General features: G+C 29.5%; 2 protein-coding genes across 2 annotated transcripts; one reads left to right on the top strand and one right to left on the bottom strand.

The window, feature by feature from the left end:
• The first annotated feature begins 12,203 nt into the window (after positions 1–12,203).
• On the top strand, positions 12,204–14,281 carry LOC105956917 (WAT1-related protein At2g39510). Its single transcript, XM_012980827.2, has 7 exons — positions 12,204–12,549; positions 12,636–12,698; positions 12,783–12,899; positions 13,152–13,395; positions 13,487–13,648; positions 13,747–13,898; positions 13,999–14,281. The coding sequence occupies exons 1-7, from the start codon at positions 12,362–12,364 to the stop codon at positions 14,117–14,119; spliced, it is 1,047 nt and encodes a 348-aa protein (XP_012836281.2). The 5' UTR covers positions 12,204–12,361; the 3' UTR covers positions 14,120–14,281.
• Positions 14,282–14,498: 217 nt separating this feature from the next.
• LOC105956916 (uncharacterized) lies at positions 14,499–18,206 on the bottom strand. Its single transcript, XM_012980826.2, has 6 exons — positions 18,064–18,206; positions 17,575–17,669; positions 15,308–16,390; positions 15,161–15,229; positions 14,858–15,056; positions 14,499–14,762 (listed from the first exon to the last, which is right to left on the bottom strand). Exons 2-6 carry the CDS (start codon positions 17,575–17,577, stop codon positions 14,692–14,694), a joined length of 1,425 nt encoding a protein of 474 aa, XP_012836280.2. The 5' UTR covers positions 17,578–17,669; positions 18,064–18,206; the 3' UTR covers positions 14,499–14,691.
• Positions 18,207–20,178: the final 1,972 nt, after the last annotated feature.

Genomic DNA, 20,178 nt, shown 5'->3' on the forward strand with positions numbered 1-20,178 from the left:
GTCCATGGGTGTCTGGCGGCTAGGGTTTGTAGGAGGAGTTAGGGTTTCAAGATATATGTGGGTGACTACTGATTACTACGGCTTCCTATGTGTTTCTGTAGCTGTCTACGATCGAAAAAATTAAGAAAATCATAATTTTCAATTTATGTAGAAAAGAATGGGAAAAAAATATATTTTTATATAATGAAAAAAAACGAGAAAAAAAACGTGTTTCGCGTAGAAATAAAAAAAAAATGCTAGATGCAAACTTAAAAATGTTAAATAATATCATAGTTCATCATAGTATATTTACAATTTGGTGTAATTTCGAATTTGTGAGTGGAGGGATATTTTTGGAATGAATTTAATAAAGGATGTGAAACAAATTTTAGTTAGACTTGTCATTTAGTTCTAACTAGTACTACACCCGTGCGATGCACGGGGTATTCATCATAAATAAAATATTGAGTAATAAAAAGGTTCTCAAAATAGTAAGATCAATTGTTGATATGCAATACAAAGAAGTAGAAAATATTAAAAAAAAAACTAATTTGTATGGTATAAGAGATGAAATAAGCCGGAATGAATGAAAAATCTAAATTTTGAAAGTTTTAATTTCCTCGCAATAAGAACGAATATATCGTTGGTCCCAAACTTGTACAACCATAATGACATATGAACGTTGAAATTTTGAATTTGATCCAAACAATCAATGTTATTTTGTTTCATACCAACCGCCCTAAACGCATGCAACAAATTCAATACAATGCAACTGATCTGCATATGTTGTACATGATCGTACGAAAATAGGTAAATTGTTATCAAATGAATACCAATATAACTGTTTAATGGCATAAAATCACTGTAAAAAAATTACCTTCATAAAATATAGTGAGCGGAGCCCATAGCAAGTTCATAGTATAATTAAAATAAACCTACAAATGAGTAATATTAATAACTTGAAGCCTTGTTCCATTGCACAATCCTCTGATCTGATCAATATTTCTGATGAGCATAACGGGAACACTTTTTTTCAATGTCAACTTATGTGGTGGAATTCCGGTGCATGATATGGTGTTGAGAAACTCCGGAGAATATATTTTTGCGTTAACATCCGATAATAACTCCTCCTTGCACATACTATCAGAGCTGAAATAGACCTTCTCCTCTCCAGGTATGATCGACAAAAAAATATTATTCACAAAACTGACACTTTCATTAATGGGAGCAAAAAAGATATATCAGTTGACCCAATTGTTACAATTATCTCATCTGATGCACTCGGATCATTAACATGAAACTTAGTTATCAAAAAGTGTTTTATAACAGATGCATTGACATCACCTATAACTTATCTAATACATTGAGAGTAACCTGCTCATTTTTTGTTATTCATATGCAATCTGTAATACGCATTACTGAAACATAAATGATAACATAAAAGTGTAAGAAAAAAAATACAATTTATATTATATTATCTTGATAAAAAGGAACTTCATTGGAGTTGACAATAAAATTGATATAAAGTGCAAAAATATCTAAGACTGAAAAATTAATTATTCATATAAATAATAAAAAGAAAATGTGTAGTTGAATCACAATGTACATTTTTTATGATCTAAATTCATATTCGCTGAAAAGCTTCCTTGTAGACAAGATTGCAATTAACATCAGAGTCTAGATTCCGACTTGATGAGTATCTTTATGCCACATCTACTCTTAACTCTCGACATTGTGACATATCCATGCCACCTCTATTGCTAGTACTAATGTTAATACTAATACTAATACTAATACTAATACTAATACTAATACTAATACTAATACTAATACTAATACTAATACTAATACTAATACAAATCCTAATATACTAATGCTAATGCTAATGCTAATGCTAATGTCAATGCTAATGCTAATGCTAATGCCAATGCTAATATTAAGGCCAATGCCATGCTAATGTTAATGCGAATGTGAATGCTAATACTAATTCGAATGCCAATGGTAAGGTTAATAATAATAATATGCTAATGCTAACCATAATCTACCAATGCTAATGTTAATGTTAATCGTAATATGCTAATACTAATAAGCTGATGTTAATACTAATAGGCTAATACTAAGGCTAATGATACTGATAATCCTAATATTAATCATAATCCTTAGATAAATCCTAATACTAATCATAATTACAATCCAAGTTCTAATCATAACACTATTACTAATACTAATACGCTAATGATAATAGTAATGGTAATGTTAATACTAATATGCTAATGATAATTATAATTTCCTAATACTAATATTCCAATGCCTAATGCCAATGATAATTATAATATGCAAATCCTACTACGCTAATGTTAATGACAATTATAATATGCTAATACTAATGCTAATGCTAATCCTAATCCAAATTTTGATCCTAGTATTAATGATTATCATTAGCCTAATCTTCATACTGATCATAATCATAATCATAATCATAATCCTAGTCCTAACACTATTACTAATACTATTACTAATAATAACACACTAATGATAATGCTAATGGTAACGTTAATACTAATATGTTAATGCTAATGTTAATCATAATCCTAATATTACTGCTAATCATAATCTGCTAATGTTAATTATAATTGTAATTTGCTAATAGTATTATGCTAATGCTAACACTAATATGCTAAGGTTAACACTAATGCTAAAGATAATGCTAATACTAATCCCAATCATAATCATAATTCTAATCCTAATCATAATCCTAATCATGTTTCTAATGCTAAGGATAATGCTAATGCTAATCATTATCCTAATATGTTAATTCTAATGCTCGTGGTAATGCTAATGCTAATATTAATCATAATCCTAATATGTTGATGCTAATGCTAATGCTAATTCTAATTATAATGTTAATACTAATCGTAATTCTAATTTAATGTTAATGTTAATGTTAATAGTAATGTTAATTCTAATCCTAATATGCTAATGTAATGGTAATGTTAATCCTAATCATCAGCTTAAACCTAATATACTAATCCTAATGGTAAAATTAATTCTAATTATAATTCTTATTTCAATCCTAATGCTAATCCTAATTCTAATACTAATGTTAATGTTAATGCGAATCATAATTATAATACGTAATGCTGATGCTTATCATAATTATAATATGCTAATGTTAATGCTAATGCTAATCCAAATCCTATTCATAATATTAATCACAATCTTTAGCATAATCCTAATACTAATCATACTCCTAATAAGTACACTGTCACTAATATTAATAATAATACGTTAATGATAATGCTAATACTAACATGCTAATGTTAATACTAATATTTTAATGCTAATGCTAATCATATTTCTAATGCTAATGTTAATGATGTAGCTAATGCTAATCATAATACGCTAATGCTAATCTTAATCTACTAATTAAAATATGTTAATGTTAATATTACGGCTAATGTTTATGCTAATTATATAATCCAAATTCTAATTCTAATACTAATCATAATCTTAGATTAATCCTACTACTATTCATACTCATAATCCTAACTATAATCCTAATCATAACACTAAAACTAATAATAACACGCTAATGGTAATGTTAATACTAATACGTTAATGCTAATACTAATATGCTAATGTTATTGTGAATCTTAATCCTAATATTAATGCTAATACTAATGTTAATTATAATCTGCTAATGCTAAAGTTAATGCTAATCCCAACACAATAATACTAAAATGTTAATGCTAATGTTAGGGCTAATGTTAATTCTAATCTTAATCATAATCCTAATATTTTAATGCTAATGTTCATGGTAATGGTAATGCTAACGTTAATATAATCCTAATATGTTGATGCCAATTGTAATGCTAATGCTAATCATAATCATACTCCTAATTCTAATCATAATGTCATAATGTTAATACTAATTCTAATTCTAAGCATAATTGTAATTCTAATGTTAATGGTAATGTTAATTCTAATATGCTAATGCTAATGCTAATGTTAATGCTAATGCTAATCCTAATCCGAATATGCTAATGGCAATGCTAATGCTTATGTTAATCCAAATCATAATATTAATCGTAATACGAATCATAATCCTAATGCTAATGTTAATTCTAATTCTAATCAGAATCGTAAGGCTAATCCTATTCATACTGCTAATGCTAATGTGAATCATATAATCATAACATGTTAATGCTAATGATAATGATAATTATAATATACTAATACTAATGATAATGATAATTATAATATGCTAATGCTAATGCTAATGCTAATGTTAATCTCAATCCTAATTATAATACTAATCATAATCCCGTAGCCTAATCCTAATACTAATAATAAATCTAATCATAATCCTAATACTAATTATAATTATATCTAATTGAAATCGTAATCGAAATCGTAATCGTAATCCTAATCCTAATCCTAACACTAATACTAATACTAATACTAATACTAATACAAATACTAATATTAATACTAATACTAATACTAATTACTTCTATATACAATAAATAAATGGAAAAAAATAAATTGGTCGACGAAGTGAATATTTCAATTGGTTTTTGCTACTACCATTACATAGAGGTAAGAATATAAAAAAAAACATAAAAAATGGTCTAAAAAAAAACATGTGGCATTGTTAATTACGAATTTCCCTAAAAGTAACAACATGTTATGGACCTTAATGGAATGAATGAATTATCTAAATTACCTTTTTATTAAAACAACAAACAACGGGTAAATTACAGGTACCCATGCGGTAAAAAAAATTACATTTATCCCCTTGTGGATATATTACATTTACTACCTTGGAGTACATTTGAAAATTCATAACGAATATTCTATGAAACTTTCAATATTTCATTACTCATAACTCCATAAAGGTATAATTGTAAGTTGAATAAATAGCTCAGGTGGATATATGTAGTTACCAATATTATAGGGATTTGTAAGACATTTATTTTTACGTCAGGGGTGCCTGTAATTTACCTATAAATAAAATATAGAAAACATGGAAAAACTAAACAGAGTCCAAATATTGATATCTAATAATTTATTCGTTCAAATTTTTGTTGGTTTGTGAAAATTATATAGAAATATTTTACGATTTTTGTAAATAAATTAAAAATGTACCTATTGAAAAAAAAAATAGATAATTGTAATTATTTGTATATTTTCATTTTTTAAATTGTAAACACATTTATAGCAAGCGTGAAATGTTATTAAAGTTAATTAACATGAAATTACTATATTAATTTGAGGAAATTTGCTAGACACCCCTTATTTTGGATTTATATAGGTAGAGATCATAGTTGTTAGATGAATATAACAGCTGCTAGATGAATATAGGCATAAGTTCTTTGACAAAAAAAAATAATAGAAATAAAATAAAATAATTAGTACATAGACATAAACACCCTCAATTCATAAGAAACAAATCTCATATATCCTCTCTCTCCAATCTCACGTTTCTCTCACCCTATATTTACTCCCTCATCTCTCCATCTGCATCTCTCTCTCTCTCTCTCTCTCTCTCTCTCTCTCTCTCTCTCTCTCTCTCTCTCTCTCTCTCTCTCTCTCTCTCTCTCTCTCTCGTTCTTCTCTGTTCTTTTTTTTTTCTTTTTCTTTAATTTTTTCTATGAAGAAATATTGTGGAGAAGGAAAAATAGGGATGTTTTTAGATTATGAGATATTTCTTGGTGAAAGAATTTAAGAGGACAACAAACATCTCCTCTCCTCTCCAAAAAAAATTCAAAAATCCAAAATTCTAGACAAAATTCGCATTATGTCTCCCGTATGTAAAACCTTCCCATCGTTTGTTGTTAGCAATTTCCATTTGCAGGTTGGTTTAACTTTGCCTGTTGTTTGAAGAATTGCGTTTGGTGTTGAGATTTCGATTCCTCTGGTTTACAATTTGCAAGGTATGTCTTAAGTTATATTTTACAAATATTTTGTTTAATATTTTTGATGTTTGCAACGTGTTCCATAAACATTTTTTTTGCTAGTGTTTTTAATGATGATGATTTTTTTTTTTTTCAGTTTAGTGTTTGCATTTGGCGAAGTCATAGGTAGTTTATGGCCTGCAATTCAATAATGCAAATTCTGCTGAATTTTTTTCTTCAGTTTGCTGTTTGCATTTGGCGAAGTCATAGGTAATTTTTTGTTTGAAATTTAATAATGCAAATTCTGAATGTTTTTCCGTTCGCTGTTTGCATTTGACGAAATCATAGGTAATTCGTTGTTTGCAATTCAATAATACAAAATTTAATTTTCAGTTTGCTATTTGCAGTGTACAGAGTCATTGGCGTCGCGGGTAGCGTCACAGTTCCCGGAGTTATCGGTAGCGTTTTTAGAGTATGAGTTTGTAAAATAAGTTGTATATTTCTTTTATGAATTAATTTAATTTTTTAGTTAATAATTGGAAGTGAGATTTTTTGGAATTTGTTTTTATAAGAGATTTTTTGGGATTTGATTTGATTTTAACTAAGATTTGCCACAATAAATATTATTAATTTATTAAAACATGGAATTTTTGATTTGGATCTACACACATAAATTACAATATAGAAGGGTTCCTATAGAAAATTGCCCCTATTAATTTAGAGATAATACATTATTAACATTACACCACATTTCAATGAATAAAAAAAAAAGCCGAAAACAATGAATATTCCAAAATATAAAAAGAAGTAGGGGATGCAATTTGTAATGCACATTATAAAATCACATATATAAAACTTTAAATGGCGGATATATATATATATATATATATATATATATATATATATATATATATATATATATATATATATATATATATATATATATATATATATATATATATGAATGTAATGAAACAATATTTAAAAAAATAGAGTTATATACAAAGAAAAAAAGTTATTGGTTAGATTTTTGTACATTCATCACTTCTTTATAGGAACGAAAACAAATGGAAATTTTTCCCTGAATAATTCATAAGAGATTCACAAAATTCTTTGCAATGCTTCGATGCACGATGTCGCCATACATAATACATATGTTAATGTTATTCATGTATCTACAAAAATAACAAATAACATGTTAGACTAAAAACATGTATATGCTTAAATAAGCATAAAAAAAATATTATATGAAATAATGAAAGTACATGTAAAACATAATAATACCTGGGGAAAAAATTAAAGAAAGACAAATAATTTGCAAAACATGTTAAAAACGTTTTTTGGCTATAAATATAAAATAAAATTTATTAAAATACATTGAATAAAGTATATATGAATCTCTATTATAAATCAAGAAATACTCGATTTTTTTAGTTTTTATTACACGCTCAACTTCATTAACCTTAACTTTTTCCTTGTCGAAATAAAATTTACAATCATCGCATGTATAATCAAAAGATGGAAAAACAAAGATAAAATTTTGTAAAAATACATCCATACCATAAATATGGATCATATCTTTGTAGGCTACACAACGTCACATGACTTCTCTCTTGCCGATGTCGCTGCATATGACATAGACAATGCTATCCATGAGTTTTCAATAAACAAAAACAAAAAAGATGAGTTAGATTGTTATATATATGTATATATTTCAACAGATAAGATAATAAACAATACACAACAAATGACATGTTTCGGATGAACATGCCGAAAAATTAAGAAAAATAAAATACAATTGCAAAACAAAAAGACGAAAGAACAAAATGTTAGGCAAGTACCGTGGTTTGATGTGATTATAACAAAACGTGTGAAGGAAGAATGAGATGAATGAGTTAGGATCAAGAGTATTTATACTTAACTTTAACATCTTAAATAAGTTAATGAAAGGATATTAAGGAAACTGTATTTGTTGTAATAATTGATGAAAGTAGATCATGAAATTATATGGTTAATATTTGACCAAAATTATCGTCTTGAATAAATATAATATTCTTATATGGTTTATTTTATTTGCCATATTTATTGTATTACAGTTTACGTTATTATACATTTATTTACCATAGTGTTCAATTACATTAAATTTCATTTTGTGGATTTAGTTAATTACCATTTCAGCACACACACAAAATCCGTACGTAAAACATAAAGTCAAACATATACAAAATTAATTGAACAAATCAAATCAAGTGATTAAAATCATCCTCAACAACCTGTGTGTACACACACACACACACACACATATATATATATATATATATATATATATATATATATATATATATATATATATATATATATATAATCACATTTCAATTTTTTATTACAATATTTCGTACTCCATATTTATAATTAGTTGAAAAATATTTATAATTTGTAAATTTAAAAAGATTAGAAAATATTAATGTAACGAATTATATTAAACTAACTAATTATATTGCCATAATATTAGTTTCTAAATTATGGCAAATTTTATAAGGAAATGTTTTAATTTTTTAGTAATTTTGGAAATATGTATTAAAAATGTTACCAAATAATGAAGATTTACAATTAATGAGGACTTTGTATGTTTATAAAGTATATGGAATAATTAATTCCACGTAAGATATGAGTAGGATGCCACATAGATATGCCACATGTCGATTTCTTAAGCTATGAGGGTTTCAATTTATATATTATATAGATAAGGTTTGTCACCAGGGACTTGTATCTTAAGACCCCTAAATTTAAATGTAGTATTTAAATTTTTCGTGTTTTACACTTTTTCAAATTATCCGAAATTGGATCCAAAGTCTTCCCTCCTACATTATGCCAAAAAAAAAAATCACCTACAAAAAAAAAGGAGAAAAAAAATGTTAATTTTTCGTCAACTCAAAACAACAATAAAATATAACGAATTATCTCTCTTTTCATCATCGTGGATTGAAGTAGACTCCCCATTAGATAGTGAAATTAAAAGGAATTCTCCTGCATTTTCTCTCGTCTTTTTTTCTAACCATAAAAATGAGGGTAAAATAGTCATTCCCATGTTATTCAAATTCTTCAATTAAAATGCAATTTAAGATTTTGGTACTTTTTAAAATTTAAATTATTTTTTGTGAATATATTTAAATATGCAACAAATTAATGGAATAAAAAGGAAAATGAATATGATAATTTGAGATATGATCCCAAATTGATATATTGCGTGGGAAGTACTTTTGGTGGTTTGGTCACATAACAAATTTATTATATTGGAAATGACGTGCCCAAATTTTTCTTCAATTCTTTTTGGTTAGTATAACTTATAACCAAATTAACAATTTCTTGGCAAATGAAGTTTTCTCATGGATGGAAAGCTCGTCACTTAAGTTACAAATAGTGGGATATTTTTTTGGGTCAATTGCGTCATTTAATGCTGACGATACGGTGTTTAGCTAATCTTATAAGCTGTTAAAAGGAGCTTATAAACTCTTTCAAAGTGTTTGGTGATTTTTTTTATAAAAAATCTAAACAATAAGCTACTAAAGAGCAAATACGATATTTACAAAAAAAATATCTGATATTTTTATTTAAAATCTTATAATTAGTAAAAAAAATTGTAAATTCACTATCCAAACACTTTAAACGTTCATTCTAAAAATAAGACGTAATAACTTATCAGATGTAAGAGCCTATCAGCTATAGAAAATAACCTTAGTAAAAAACGGGCTAAGAAAATATATATATACACCCCATCTTTTTTATTTAAAATCTTAAAAACTTTAAAAACGACGTATATATTAACCAACCACTTCAAAAATTGATTTAAATAATAAGACTTAACAACTTACCAGCTCTTGAAACGACTTATTCAAATGTAACGATTTATCAACTATTTAAAATAAGTTTAGACAAACGGGATGTTATATTACTTATATAGTTTATTTCACCATAACCTTTAATTTGATAGGCAAATAAATACATATATGTTATGCTAATAAAAATAATACGAGAACTTTTTTAATAATTCATAATACAAGGAGTTTACAATTACATTATAAAAATTAAAAAATAAATAAATAAATCCAATTTTGGTTATAACATTGATTACACATAACCTGCATGCATGCTTGCCTACACATAAGCGGCAGTAACTAAAAGAAAATGTAAAATAGTAATATAGTTTATTTATTTCTTATTTAATTTGTATGTAAAATTGTATATGGGTACGAATTGAATGACGGTTTATACTATGCTACATCTGGTGAAATACATTGGGTAAATTTTTACCATTCATATACATGTAAAATACACACATATAAAATTTAGTTGAATCTTGAAATAAAATCTATATACTAAATAAAATAAAGATGAATTAAAATAGTATAAAGTTTTTTTACAAGTATGATATACTATAAATTAATAGATTGTCTCTATAGTATACTTTGATCACCAACAAATATTCACATGTGCATGTTATAATGAACAAAATATCTGATTTCATGATATGTATATATACCAAAACAATAAACAATTTTTATTAATGATTTTTATTTAGTTGACACTTGAAGAAATTGTTCCATGTGCAACAATTATGTACTTAAATTTCCCTCAACAAATGTTTACATTAGAAATCAGATCTGTCACATTAGCTAAAATTAATTGGTGGTCAAATTGGCTCTTAGGTGGTGTTTGCAAAAAATTTTAGAAATAAATTATGAGCTTTTATTTGCTCATAATCTAATTTTAGAAGTTTGCAATACAAACTTTTGCTTTTGTTCTCTTGATTTAAGTTGTTTTAAGCTATAATTTCAAAAGTACCTATGTGTTTGCTTTTTCTATTTCAGTTGATTTTTCAGTTAATTTGTAAATACCACAAGTTTTAAAAATAAACACTTAATTCCAACTTAACTCATAATCACAAATTTATATTTTTAAACACCACCTTATTCGCATATTGGTTGGAAGGATAAAGGAGGAAATAAATGAAATAATTGCTTTGTAAATGGACTTTTATTTTAATATATTTTATGTTGGGGAAATTACAGTTTTTACCCCTCAAGTTTGCAATGATCACGTAGTTAGTCTCTCATACTGATTAAAAAAACACATTTGGTTCCTCATATTTCAATAATTTAAACATTTGGTCATTTTCGTCAATTTATAGTTAGTTTGCTAGTTAAGGCAGTGATACGCTTTAATCCGTTAGTTTTATCGAAAAAATAACAGAATGACTAAAAATATTGAATTTTTGAAACATTAGGATGAAAATTGTATTTTTCCCATTTTCTGTTGGAATAACTTATTGAACGTCGTCTACTATAATTGTCTAAAATTTTTATTCCATCGTCATCACAAATTAATATATTTTCTGTAACAATATATAAATTCTTCCCCATTTTTCAATTTTCAGAAATATATTAAGGTATTAGCATCTTGTGATGTTTTCCTGTAAATGTGGTCTAATTATGATTAGGATAGTTACTCATATTTAGCCAACATATAACAATTCAATATTTCCTCCAATGATGGTATACTCATTTGTGGATGTAATTTGTTTAATAAGGTCAAAATTATGTTACACCCCTTTTTGGAAAATTGGGACATTTCAATTACCGAAATGTTAAATATTGTTTCGATTTTATTAATATAGTTTTGACTTTGAATGTGATTTTGACCCATCTTCTTTTATTATGAATTTGGCAAAAATGTATGGAAGTTGTAGTTTCTTGAGTTATAATTTTAAACCAATTCAAATCAGCTACATTGAATATTGAGTGACAAAGTTATGCATAAATTAGTTATATTCTAAATTTTCGATAACATTATCATAACATCAAAGTTGCAGACGATGTTCATTAATTCATTTATATCTTTCTCACCTGACTTCCAATATTGGTGATTTAAATTGGATTAGAAACCTAACTCAAAGAACCACAAACTTCGTGTTTTGAGTTTTGCTGAATTCAAACTCCAAAATGGTCAAAATCATCTTTAAGCCGTCAAAACGGTATTATTAAAAAGTGTTAATAATAACACAAAAAGAAATTATTTATTTATTTTTTATTTTTTTTATTTTTTATAATTCACTGCAAATTAAAAGGGTTTAATTAATTAATTAAAATTCACGTGTTTAAAAAATATAATTGTTACGTGTAGTGGATTCCCATTGATTCAAGAACTGATTTTTTTCGTGTAGAAATAGCTCTCTATTTCCTTCAAAGGAAAAATAAAACACACATACACAATATGCATGTGCACGTACGTGTATATAGCATACATATATATATGTGTGCAGAAGAATGAAATTAAAAGAAAAGAAGCACACGAAATATATATACATGCATATATATATATATATCAATATATGTATATGTATATATCATTATTATTACCATCACCATATATATAGCTAGGTAGGAACAGAAAACATAAACCTAGTACGGATCGAAAAGAAAAAAAAAATGGATCCAAAGTTAGTGAAGAAAGTAAAGCCATATTTGGCTATAGTTTTCATGCAGTTTGGTTATGCTGGTTTTGCCATTATTGCAAAGACTGCTCTTGACCAGGGTATGAGCAATTACACTCTCTCTATTTACAGAAATGCCATTGCCACTCTCGTTGTTGCCCCTTTTGCCTTGCTTCTTGAGAGGTATAATATATATACGTACTCTCTCTCTCTCTCTCTCTCTCTGTGTGTGCGAAATTTGAAGAGAGATAATTTGTTTTTATTAACAGGAAAATCAGACCAAAAATGACTGTCTCTGTTCTGTGGAAGATAGGCCTACTTGCCTTCTTGGAGTAACTTCTCTCTCTCTCTCTCTCTCTCTCTAGATATGTTTCTCTCTCTAGAGATTATTGTAATGAATTAATATGTACGGACAGGCCTGTAATAGATCAGAACTTGTACTACATGGGAATGAAACATACAACAGCCACCTTTTCAACTGCCATGTGCAATATTCTTCCCGCCATCACCTTTTTATTAGCCTGGGCTCTAAGGTATACTATACATACAAACTCTTCCTATATATACATATATGTATGTATATATTGATTTTGGTGTTGTATATTACACATTTCTCATTTTAAACAACGTAACTAGTAACTTTATTTTTTTGAAATTACATAAACACTCGAAAAAACGGAAAGGAACACAAAAAAAAAGAGTACTAGACTTACGAAAACGATTAGATGGTCATTATATTCAATACGATAAAAAAAATCATGGGGTTATTTTTGTAATATTGCAAGGCTCGAAAAAGTGAACGTTAGAAGAGCACACGGATACGCAAAGATTTTGGGAACTTTCGCAACGCTTGGCGGTGCAATGATTATGACACTCGTGCAAGGCTCTATTATCGGGCTGCCTTGGACGAAAATCGAACCGAATTCCGAATCAGCCGATGATGTAGTAATAACCACCCAAGATCCAGTCAAAGGTGCTCTCATGATCACTGTTGGTTGTTTCTGTTGCTCAATCTTCTACATTCTCCAGGTAATTAATTATTTATCTATCTATCTATCTATATAATAATTTTTTTTTAATAATTTTTACTTATTTTATTTGGTTAAAAAATATTTTATAGGCGATCACGATGAAATCGTACGCGGCCCCACTGTCGCTGACCTGTCTGATATGCATGGCCGGAATGTTGCAAGGGATTGTGCTAACGTTTGCAGTCGAGAGGGGCAACTTTTCGATCTGGTCTATAGGATGGGATACGAAACTTTTAGCTTATACTTACAGCGTAAGATTAATTAATTAATTTATTTATATATACTTCTTTAACGACACAAATTTATTTATTTTTATCTTAAAAAAAATGTTTTTTTTTTTACACTACAGGGTGTAATCTGTTCTGGAGTTTCCTACTATGTTTCAGGGATTGTAATGAAAGAAAAAGGGCCAGTTTTTGTCACTTCATTTAATCCTCTGAATATGGTTATTGTTGCAGTCTTGAGCTCTTTCATTTTTGCCGAGCAATTGAACATCGGAAAGTAATAATTTTTTTTCTTCTTCTAATTATTGATTATAATCTCGATTTATTATACGGGAATTTTATATTAATGATAAAAAGAATTGCTGCAAAATTTGCAGGGTAATCGGAGCTACGGTGATTGTATTCGGGTTGTATCTAGTCATATGGGGGAAGACGCAAGATCAGAGAGAAACAGCAATTATTGATCAAGAAACAAATCATTCTCCGAACGGCGTCTAGGGGGAAACAATTTTTTGTCACATAATAGTTCTATGTAAAAATAAAATGATTTCGAAAACATAAATAAAAGTCGAACGAACATTAGCAATGGTGGTCGAGTGATACAGATAATATCTCTCTACCAGCATTAAAAAAAAACACCAGTATGAGTTTTCTATTTCACTTTACATGAGTGAAATATCATATATATATATATATATATATATATATATATATATATATATATATATATATATATATATATATATATATATATATATATCATGGTACCCTAGAGTTGGAGTCAATATTGTATAGTTCAGATTATAATCCAACTACAGTGGACTAGTTTTACTTTAATTTCAATATCATGCAGCACAGTTAGGATTTAAGATCACAATAATAAACAGACATGCTATATTGAAGAAAGACGAAACGGAAATGTTTAAACGAGTTTTTGCGCATCAAATATTACAACAACAAAACAAATCTAAATGTTCCCAAAATAAGATGTTTCCTATTGTCAATCTCCTCCACTAGCTAAGTGAACAGCAGTTATCATGTCAACCAACCTCGATGAAGAGATGGAGATATCAAGATTGTACGACCGTTTCTTCTTTCCCGTAAATGCGCTGAAGTTCACGGCTTGCAGCTTTATACGATGCTGCGAATGAAAAAAAAAAAAAAAAAGGTCAGAGAAAACGATTAAAGAAATTAACGTATCCATATTTATCATTAGAAGAAAAAAGATGAACTCACATTTCCATGTATCGAAATTTTTCTGATCGACGGGAGATCCTGTGATATTTTGCATCACTTCGAAGAGCCTTTCTTGAGGGGTACTCTTCAGTTCTTGGACCACTGCGTAAATTGTCTTCCCATTCTCAAAGTAGATATGGTTATTTGGGTGTTTAGTCTTACAACCGGCGTGGCGCTCAAACTCATAAGCATTAATAGCCTGCACAAAACATAAGTTGGAGAAATACAAACGATTAGCAATGCTCGTTTATACAGCCTTCATTGCTCGGAAAACTACAAACGACAAACATTGAAAACCATCACCTTAATAAGCTTGCAATCCTGGCAGCTACACAAGTAACCAGTCCCTTTCACCACTCCTCTAAGATTTTTCTGCAAGTACAAATATTCCTTGATGAAAATATAAACCTCAAATAAAATGGAAAAAAAAAAAAAAAATTCCGATTTTACCTCTCTTGACCAAGAAACATATTTCACTGGAACCCCATCAAGAATGCCAGTGGATAATAAGCTTTTAACGTTTGTAGGGAAGTTATTCGACAATCCCTTTTTCGTCTTCTGCTCCTTATTCTTGATCTGTGCCCCATCGGTTTTCGAAGTGGCTGCTGTGACAACATTTGCACTAAGCTGCTGTGCAGAATCATTCTGTCCTGTTGACTGGTTGAGCAAAAGATCATAGTTGCTTATGAGCCTGCCAGAGAGATCTCTCTCCTCGTGGCTATCTTCAACGCCTCCAAAAGATATTGTAGCTTCTTCACCGTTCTTGGAATTTGCAACCATTGATAGAAGACCCGAATTCTCTTTGTTGTAGAGAGAACCTAACGAAACAATAGGGGCATCGTGCTGAATATTATTGTTGTTATTATAAGTAGAACCTGCAGTCATGAATGTCTCGTTTAATCTATTGCAAAAGGGTTCCACCGCAAAGAAATTATCGTGGCCCTTGCTTCCATAATTTGGACTAATTGCTACGAAATTGCAGCTTGCTTCCTTTTCATATTGCACAGTATGGGTACTACTGTAATTTCCTCCGTTAAAGCCAATAGATAGCAAATTGTTATCTATCCCATTGTAGTACTGATTAGTAAGCATAAAATTGGCGTCGGTGTTGTTAGTAGGTTCGGAATACATGTTACTACCACTTCTCTGAAACATGGTATTTCCCATAAACTCGGGAAAGCAGTTGTCTGGGATCGTTACTTCGTTGACTTTCACTTTTCTAAGTCCAGTGTTGAGGGACAAGGGATCTTCCAACCGGACAGGCTTGGGGGCGAATAATCGGTCACCTGTTTGACCTTCTGACTGAGAATTTGACCCGTCACGCCAAAAACCGTCCACAGTAACAGGTTCTGGAACTTCTCTAATAGATTCTACTGCTTGCTTCTTGTTTGTAAATAGCTCTTGCTCGGATGGACCGGTAAACCACTGATGACTACGTTTTTGATCGATTCTTGTTGTAGCGTCGTAACACATCTCTCCATTGGCTAGAGAACCGGAGCTGTTAGTCAACCAAATGCCGTTGTTCTGAAAAGACTGGCAAAGTATCAAGTGAGCCTTATATTTTCCTAATTGACTAATATACCGTTATGATTTGCATATGAACATACAGGCCAAACATAATTCTACAAGGTTTTTCTCGTGATTCCTATTCTCTATAGTAGCAGTAGTATATACGTTGTTTCTGAAAGACGCCGTTCATAAATTGTTCTGCATTAAGGGAATTTAAACACCCTCGTTAGCTATCATGTCATTTCCTTAGTTGTAATAAATCTCGATAGGGACATTAACTCACTGCTAACATTAATGATAAGAAAAAAGATAGTGTTCGAGAATCGGTATTCTAATATGCATCGAAAATTTAAATTAAGCAAATCCTAAAGAATCTTTTGCAAGATATAATCATGTTGAAAATATCATTTCTCGTTGAACAATTATTATGTTACTTAAGCATTAAGCTTGCTTATAATTCCCCTATCTTTAGCTCAAACAAAATGACTAAATTGCCATTAGACATATTCACAACAGCGCTTATCGATCAAACGGACAAATAATTGAGTTTTTCTCGTGTGGACACAATCGTGACATACTTTTTCCGACAGCATTTAAGTGGCAAACACGTGTATTACCTATTGGCACAATAACTATTCTTGAAAAAGGCAATTTTTTATTTACATAAAGTACGTCTACGTAAAGATATATATGCATGCACGCATAAACACGTGCACGGACACACACATGTATGTTTTATCAGTTATATTACATCGATCGGGATATAAATAATTCATTGGGTACCAAACTACCAACGTAGAAAAATGTCGAAAACAGAACTTCACAGGAACATACTGGTATAGAAAAGCTCAGAGAAATTCAATCACAAGAGCAAACCTTGTTCAACCATTTCAATTTCAGCAATATAACGTACGTTACACGCTTATAAACACATAGTTACATAAAACACAGTAAAAAGGAGAGAGATACAAAGTGAATAACATTAAGTGAATCTGCAGAACACATTTTCAGCAATCAATTGTAGACTAGTCATACCTCATGACTACGAACAAAGATCAACTTCAGTAACCAATCAAAATTACGAAACCATAGATTCTCACACAGCACAAGAAAAGCCCAACGAGTCACACAAATCCCTCAAACGATTAAACGAAACAAAAAAAAAACAATTGCATCAATTTTACTAAAAGTCAGAGTCGGGAACATACCATTTTACACGTTTAGCTTCGAAAGGAGAAATCACGGATCATAAAATTGAAGTCCTTCCACATACATTCATCGTCCTTCGTCGTACAATCTCCGGCTGTCATGCAACAACAACATCAATTAATCAGAAAACGTAAATGCTTAATTCAAACATCGAACACGAAACGAAACCCAATTAAAGATCAAATCAACCAAACTTCCATAAATAAACATCTGATTTCAACCTAGAAAACTCAGTCTCGTCCAATAGCATCCCTAAACCCTCCAATAAAAAATCAATTATTCAAAAAAAATTAAAATCAAAACATAATCCGCGCAAACAAGTTTAAACATCTACATGCAATCAATGAACAATGAGACTGAAATCAGACGGAATGATCAAAAAACAGAGTTCATAACCCTAAAGGAGAAATGCGGAGCAGCACTTGGAATATAAAAATAGTATTAATTCTTAATTCACTTTTTTTTGCTTGTGTGAAGACTACTTTTACCTCCACCTGAGTTCCGATCTCAACTGATCGCCGGCCAGTTTTTCCGGCGAAGCCAAGCCGGAGAATAAAAACGAAACGTCTCTCGGGTTTTGTTTTAAACAGCAATATTTTATTATTATATTTTCCCCGAAAAATACGACACTGTTTGCTCGGAGAAAATGAGCGAGGTTTTAAACTGAGACGATGGATTCAGTGCGACGCGGGCGCACCGTAAGCACCAGCTGCTTTTTGTCCACGTGGCACAGCATTCTATAATCGACGGCCGCAAATCGTTCAGGTCCTGAAGGCGGGAATAATCCAGTACTTATGCACCCACCACCAGATATTGTAACAGCCAATCACTTTCCGCCACGTGTGAGATTGTGGAAATCGCACGGTGTAGCCGGCGCGTGGGGTTAATTTTATAAATTTTCTTAATCTTGTGATGAAAATCAGAGTGTAGAGATTAACCATTTTGACAGATAAGAATGAATTAAATGAGACTTAAAAATGAAGATGTAATAAGATTTTGAGGTAATTGTCACCTGATTTACTGAATATATAAAGCGAAATCGAAGGGGATAAGTCACATTAATTAGTGGTAGGTAATGAGAGATTAAAAAAGTCAAATTATAATAATGTAGTTTTGAACTGTTTATAAAAAGAATAATTTGTTTCAGATTTTGTGATGTAAAGGTAATTTGAGGAGCTTATTAAAGGTAAGTGATAATCAAGAAAATGATTAATGATGAATAGAAAAAACAGCTATGCACTAGAAAATTTGAGTATTCAATTTTGGTTAATATCTTGTATGTTGTTAGACTGAAATGTCCTTGCCGTTAATTAATAAGAGTAGGAGTGTAAATCGGACGGATCGGATCAGAATAAGCTCTTTCGGAGAAAAAAAATCCGATTTTTTTGGAAGTGAAAAAACTAGTTCCAATGAATTCTAAAAAAAATTGGAATCGGAATTTCGAAAGTTGGAATGAAAAAACTTATTCCAAAATCGAAATTTTTTTGATTGGGATCGGCCGGATTTGGAATTTCTATTTTTTGGTCATCTAAAGTATAAAATGCAGAATAATATTGGTATATTAAGTGTAGTATTCAGAATTTTTTTTTGAATTTTTCGGAACTTAAAAGCGGATCGGAAATCGAAATTAATCTCATACATATTCTAATTTCAATCCAAATAATTTCAGAACTATCGGAACTCGGAATTTCGAAATTTGGATTGAAAAATATTGTTCCAAAATCGCAAATTTTCGGATCTGAATAGGCAGAAACTGGAAATTTCATTCCAATTTTCACCGCTAAATAAGAGAGAGTATGAGAGAGAGAGGTAATAAGAGTAAAATTGACAATTAATATTGTATTTGTATTCTAAAGTGACAGACAATGTAGCACGGACACTACGCGGACATGGAGAAACAGGGAAATGGATACGGGGAAACCCCGCTTTCCAAAAAGTTGGATACGGGAACGTGGGGAAACACGTAAATAACAATAATATAGGGGTGCATTCATAATTTCTAAAAAATATTATAATGTTTAATATCATTCCACAAATACATTCGGGGCATATAAATTTATTTTAGTATGGAATTAACCTCTAGAAAAATATTAAAGCACCACAAGAAGTGAAAATGAGACATAATAATTAAGATTTTTTTAAGCGTATGCAGTTCGGAGTTTTTTTTTTTTTTTTTTTATGAAATTTGGATTCATTTTGTTTGGAAACGTGTTTTCAATTTTTCATTATTATCAGAAACGTCCCCCGAAACTTTTAAATATTTATGGAAACGGACACAAAATATTTCCGACATGTATCATGAAATTTCGGTTTCCAAAATGTGGAAACGCGTGTGAGTTGAAATTTTCGTGCATCATAGATGATACAAATATTTTTTTATATTGCGGTATGGAACAAAAACAATTCTGAAAAAATGACATATATTACGGAATTGAGGGAGTATCAAATATTTGCTCATAGTACTAAAGTTGTTTGAGAGACAATGTGCATAAATTTTGAAATTAATGTTATATTTTTAATTTCTTAGGGTTGAAATGTATTTAGTAAATTTTCTTGAATTTGGATTACAGAAAATTCAAATGAAAGTAATTTTTCGATAATAT

The sequence above is a fragment of the Erythranthe guttata genome, chromosome 5, assembly GCF_056151865.1.
Source record: "Erythranthe guttata isolate IM_541 chromosome 5, IM_541, whole genome shotgun sequence".
NCBI classification, from domain to species: Eukaryota; Viridiplantae; Streptophyta; class Magnoliopsida; order Lamiales; family Phrymaceae; genus Erythranthe; species Erythranthe guttata.

Coding starts and splice junctions, on each gene's coding strand:
- LOC105956916 (XM_012980826.2), bottom strand. Junction 15,057..15,160: donor AGGATTGCAAGCTTATTAAG/GTGATGGTTTTC, acceptor TGTTTTGTGCAG/GCTATTAATGCTTATGAGTT. Junction 14,763..14,857: donor AAATTTCGATACATGGAAAT/GTGAGTTCATCT, acceptor TTTCATTCGCAG/CATCGTATAAAGCTGCAAGC.
- LOC105956917 (XM_012980827.2), top strand. CDS start 12,362: ATGGATCCAAAGTTAGTGAAGAAAGTAAAGCCATATTTGGCTATAGTT. Junction 12,550..12,635: donor TTTGCCTTGCTTCTTGAGAG/GTATAATATATA, acceptor TTTTATTAACAG/GAAAATCAGACCAAAAATGA. Junction 13,396..13,486: donor CAATCTTCTACATTCTCCAG/GTAATTAATTAT, acceptor AATATTTTATAG/GCGATCACGATGAAATCGTA.